The sequence below is a fragment of the Vicia villosa genome, linkage group LG4 (assembly GCF_029867415.1).
Source record: "Vicia villosa cultivar HV-30 ecotype Madison, WI linkage group LG4, Vvil1.0, whole genome shotgun sequence".
NCBI lineage: Eukaryota > Viridiplantae > Streptophyta > Magnoliopsida > Fabales > Fabaceae > Vicia > Vicia villosa.
In genome coordinates this window covers 160,775,147-160,781,048 of record NC_081183.1, presented here as the reverse complement: position 1 = coordinate 160,781,048, position 5,902 = coordinate 160,775,147, and the positions used below count along the sequence as shown (strand labels likewise).

The 5,902-nt window shown below is 31.4% G+C and overlaps 1 protein-coding gene across 1 annotated transcript; it reads right to left on the bottom strand.

Moving 5' to 3' along the window:
• Positions 1 to 1,652: 1,652 nt before the first annotated feature.
• On the bottom strand, positions 1,653 to 3,145 carry LOC131600128 (peroxidase 5-like). The gene is made up of 2 exons (XM_058872350.1): positions 2,703 to 3,145; positions 1,653 to 2,608 (listed from the first exon to the last, which is right to left on the bottom strand). Exons 1-2 carry the CDS (start codon positions 2,904 to 2,906, stop codon positions 1,835 to 1,837), a joined length of 978 nt encoding a protein of 325 aa, XP_058728333.1. The 5' UTR covers positions 2,907 to 3,145; the 3' UTR covers positions 1,653 to 1,834.
• Between the last annotated feature and the right edge of the window lie 2,757 nt (positions 3,146 to 5,902).

Genomic DNA, 5,902 nt, shown 5'->3' with positions numbered 1-5,902 from the left:
TTTTTTAAAAAAAAAGCGCTTCGGAAGTTCATTTCCGAAGCAGGGGTAGTTTGGAAATTTCGCTGGAGGTGACCCCCCATAGGGAGGTGGGTAAAGAAATTTTCATAAAATTATTTGAAATAGATGATAAAGAAAATCATTGGGATTTCGAATTCTCTCGCGGTCACTGCTTGATAGTAAAAATTCTAATCAATAGAAACTGAATATCTTGTGATCACAATAAATTAGCAATGCAAACTAAGATTAATTCCTTAGCTCTAAGTCACATTTATATAACAACAAACCATAATTCTTTAGGTGCACTATTGCTATAAAGGTGAACTATTGCTATATAAAGCATGATAAAACATTCATATATTGACAAGCTAATATTTATACAACAATCATCTTATGTATGATTATACAATTTATTTTCCAATCGTGATTCATATTTTAAGTTGAATTCGTTGGTGATCCGGTGATGAAAAACAATACATATAAAAATAATTGAATAAGTATTAGGGATTCAAAAGTATAATTAAAAGGTAAATTATTTGGCATGAATTTAAGATGGGTATTAGTAGAGGTGTTCGCGGTGCGATTTGAACGGTTTTGACGAAAAAAATCATTCGAACCGTAAGAGAAAAAATTGTGCGGTTTGGTTTGATTCGGTTGGCTTTTAAAAAAAATCCGAACCAAACCAAACTAATGCGGTTTGGTTCGGTTGGTTCGGCTTTTTACAAATATTTTATTGAACCATACATATACATATAGATGATAACATAACTTTGTATCTAGACATTCATACATTATCGAATAACAACAAAACTCGTCATATTTTGACAACAACTTTTTATTTAATATGTAAATATTAAATTAGACCAAAGTGGAATAATAAACATAAAATAATAGTATAAAACAATATAAAAATTATTAGAATGAAAAAAAATAGAAGAGATGAGAGATTAGCGAAGGTAAAAAACAAAAAAAAACAAAGGAGTTAAGAGATTAGAGAAGAAGATGTGCGATAAAAACGAAATTGAAATAGGGAACATTTGCATAAAAATGAGGGTGAAAAAGAAAGAATATAAGAGAGTAGAGAATAGAAAAAGAGGGGAGATGTATGTGGCAAAGAAGACGCGATAATGCTATTAGAGATTTGAGAAGATCGAGACTAAAATCATATGTGTAAGGATGAGAAAATTGTTCGTGACTATAAGACTAAGGTATAATAGATTTAAGTTTGGGTTGGATGTGAGTTAAGTAAAAGTTAGGTTGTAACATAATGCGGTTTGATTCGGTTTACAAAATACAAACCACAAACCGAACCGTGCAGTTTTGTTAAAAGATGACCCAAACTAATCCGAACCAAATGCGGTTTTTTGCGGTTTCGATTTGGTTTGGTTAGATTTGCGGTTTTCTATTGAGTTGATTTGATTTTAAACCCTAGATACCAGTACCTTTAGTGCAATTTGTATTAAAATTTTAATTATTTTAAAAATAAAATAAAACAAAAAGGGATGTGGCGTTGAATCATATTGGCTAAGAGTACTAATACTCAATTAAATTTAAAAATATCAAAGTGTTCACCATGTACCGAATAGTTCAAGACTTCGGATAGAACTAAAGAGATTGATTTACTTCTTAATCAATACGAAATTACTTACTCATGATACTAACAGAACAAATAGAATTATATGAATTACAAATATAATACACTTCAAGAATATAGAAAGCAAAATAATAAGGGAAATACACAACAAGACATAGATGCACCCTAATAGGAATTTACACATTGACTTTTGACCAAACTAAAACAAAACAATTGTTGTCACAAAACAAGCACCTAGTAGTATTAATTGACAAAGTTGCAATGTTTCCTAATCTCACCATCATAGCCACTTACCACATCAATAGAACCCATATGCACCATAGCATCTGCAAACTTCTTAGCCCAATTTGCACCATAATTTGCATTATTTACCACAATTTCTTTTGTTGATTCACTACTCAACAACGTTTGATCGGAAGTCAACAAACCACGATGGTTAACCAATCCTTCATAGTAAACACTATCCAAACGATTAGGACTACCAACATCAAGCACCACTAATGGATCGTTGCTACTTGGTGGAACTGGACACTTTGTTTTCAATGATTCAACGAATGATGGATCCATGGAAGGATCCACAGCGTTTGTATTACTAAATGAATACAAACGGTTCGAGAAAGAAGAACAGTGTGATACACCAACTGAATGTGCTCCCGAGAGTGTAACCATTTCATCGGCGGATAACCCTTTCTGTGCAAAGTTTGCGATGAGTTGATCGGTGGTGAAGAAAGGTGCGGGTAGATTTTTTGGCACTTCGTCTCCGATAGAGACACGGCCGTCTCTTCGCCCTGATGGTACCTCGTAGTTTATAGTACCACCACTGAGCTTGAGAGCACTGTCTCTTGCTGCAAAGGTAAGAATGTCCGCACACGATACTGTCTGCGGACATTCCGATTCTAGTTGGGCCTTGATCTCGTTGATAAACTCGAAGCCGCGTAGGCTTGGATTGTTGACGAAGTTGTCTCTCTCAGCTATGTTTCCTGGTGTTGATGCTAGTAACACAGAAGCATCACAACCCTATTATGTAAAATTGAATATATTAGTATTAGCAATAACCCTATGATTTGTTAAAACTTATAATATGTGAGAAAATTTTGAACATGAAACTTACCCTAACAAAGCAATCATGAAAATGCATTCTGATCAATCCAGCACCTAAGCCAGGGCTTTGTGAAACAGCTTTGTTAACCGTATTTCTCACTATTGTCTCAGCAGATGGACATGTGTAGCCATAGAATCCAACCTGGAGAGATGCTGAAGCCAGTGAAGATATTGATAGAAATATCAAAATCAAGCTAGAAACCATTTTACTCATATTGTTGTTATTTGCTAATTGGAAATGTTTGTTGAAAAGAGTTGATAATATTGTATGTTGGTGAAGAGAATTTGTGTTGAAGCAATTGTATTTATAGGGTATGAAATTTGTATGAAGGTGGTTTAATTTTGAAGATGTATTGTATTGGTCATAAAATAGTTGAAGTTTTCTGCACTTTGAACACTTCTATTTTGGTTCAACTTGGTATTTTGGAATAGAGTGATGACATGCATATACCAACTTGAGTATAATGGGAATATTTATATCCTAGTTATGGTGATTGCTTGTGGAATTTATCTTATGATATTTAGTTACAATCAAATGGGGGACTTGGTAAATCCCACGGCAATATATATTTTACATATTTCTTGTGGAATTGTTCTTGTAACGAAGAATCAAATATTATTTATACATTTTTAATAGAAATTTATGTTTGACTTGCTAATTGTTTGGCTACACTTAAAAAATTTAAAACTAAAATGAAAAGTTCATCAAATAAAATCTTAATACAAATTTGGAATGAGAATATGTCCACAAGTGGCCTACAGGTCATATATTCTTACCTATTTTATTGATGTCGGTTAAAAATATACATGTTGTGTAAAGAAGAGAGAGAGAGTTTATATATTATATATTCTGACCTATTTTATTTTGTAGTCATATATTGTTTACTTTTGTAAAAGAAGAGAGAGTCTAAGTGCGTGTTGTTTCTGCGATGAATTGTTGCAGTTGCACGTTTATTAGCCAACTTATGATGATTCTTAGAAAGTGGATAGGAGTAGCTTTTGGGCTACCGTAGCTTTCTACCGTGATTTAAATATTTTTCAAACATAAGCTATTTAAGTTCTTCATTATAAAATGCATCAGCCAAAAGTACTTTAACCTTGTATTTGACTTTTTTGTTTTTTTTATACTCTTGTGTTAGAGTGCTGTGAGATATATTTAAATGTTTGTTTTGGGTTGTGCATGTACTCGGGCCTCGGGGCATGGGGTGGTTGAGGGTAAATTATAAGTTGTAACAAATTTTAACATAGTGTTATTCTCTGGTTGTCATTTGACAACGATCGTGTTTTTTTCTTTGATTTTATAATTTTCACATTTTGGTTGTTGTGTTCTATTATTTTCTCTTTGCCGATTTTTCCAACATATTTAAGTCTGACATGACATGTTTAATAAAAATAGACAAAATACCTATTTTGGTCCCTTAATTTTATCCTTTGGTTCAGATTGGTCCCTTAATTTTTTTTCTGTGTCACCTCAGTCCTTTAACTCTTAAAATTTTATTTAATTTAGAGTTAAGTATGTATTTGGTCCCTATAAATATCTCAAATTTCATTTTTAATCCCTATTAAAAAAATTACATATTTTGGTCTCCATAAAATTATTATGCACGTAGTTTTAGTCCTCACAGTTAAACCGATGTGTTTTTTTGAATGATTATTTTACAGACATGTTTAGAACGTTATAAAAAGTTTATAGGAAAAAAAAAGAAACTCAAAATTTGATTTCAAGTCGAAATTTTCATTACTTTTATCATTATCTTTTAAAGTTTTAAAAATTTATATTTAATTCTTTTCATTATAAAAAATTCTATAATTAACTTGGTAAAGAAATATTTTATAATATTCTTAATATATATGAAAAAAATTATTCAAAAATTTAAAATTTTAAGGGTAATTAAACAATTTTTAAAATTTAAAAAATAGCAGAGACTAAAACTGCATGCATAAAAAATTTTAGGAACTAAAATATGTCTTTTTTTAATAGGGACTAAAAATAAATTTTAAAATATTTATAGGGACCAAAAACATATTTAACCCTTTAATTTAAAATAAATTACAATAAAAAGTGATACATTCGAAATATCGATTAAGAAATCATAAATATATATTCGACCTATTTATTTTTGTATTTTGTTTTATTATAATTTGATTTATGTTCCCGATTTATTTCTCTATTTTTATTTACAATAGTATATTTATTAGGAAGATCCTAAAAAAGTCCCACATTGGCTAGAGATAGAGCTTTCAAAGAATATATATAGAGGGACACTCCTCACCTTACTAACCGGTTTTGTAAGGATGAGTTAGGTCAAACTCTAATATGGTATCAGAGCCTATCGATCGGACCATGGGCCGCCCACCATTAATATCCACGCACCAAGCCCAAAAAGAGTGCTGGGCGTGAGGGGGTGTATTAGGAAGATCCTAAAAAAGTCCCACATTGGCTAGAGATAGAGCTTTCAAAGAATATATATAGAGGGACACTCCTCACCTTACTAACCAGTTTTGTAAGGATGAGTTAGGTCAAACTCTAATAATATTAATGTTCCGATAGGGATGTGAAATTCAAACTTAGTTGAAATCTCCTTACTTTTATAATATTGCTTATGCCTTCTCTTAATTTACCTTAAACAAATGTAAGCGTCTAAATAATTTGAACAAGTTCCATCCATTGAAAAATGTTGAATGGTTATTATACTAAACAATTTCCGACCAAGTAAGGTTAGTTTTTTTTTAATTTTAAGAAGAGATCACGCAAGTGAGACATTATAATATTGGTAGGACAAGAACTGTTTTTAATTTTTTATAACAAAAATATAGCTGGAATAAGAAGAAATCAACTCTTGATTAAAAATTAATGATTGACATTGTATTAGTACAGCCCTTAGGGTGACAACATCATCTCTTATCCTCCTCTCTAGCTTAGGAGTCTATATATCAATAATAGAACTTGTTCAACATTGATTAAATCATGGCGAGTCTATACTCCTTTCCTTCATGAATGAAAATGAGAGCCTTTCATTTGCTTCCTATGATGCTGCTGGCTCGCTTTGGGTGGGCATTGAAGCTTGACATTTGGAAGGGAAGCAGTAATTCTGCATGATGAAAAAAGACGGAAGACAAATAAAAGAAAATAATTTCCATTATTTCACTTGATCGATTCAAGATGGCCTCATGGATATAAAAAGGCCCATTGAAATATTTTGTTAACTC

Bases quoted from the DNA above. Each gene is read 5' to 3' on its own strand.
- LOC131600128 (XM_058872350.1), bottom strand. From the start codon at position 2,906: ATGAGTAAAATGGTTTCTAGCTTGATTTTGATATTTCTATCAATATCT. The intron at 2,609-2,702 runs GTAAGTTTCATG...TTTACATAATAG, and splicing joins TTCATGATTGCTTTGTTAGG to GGTTGTGATGCTTCTGTGTT.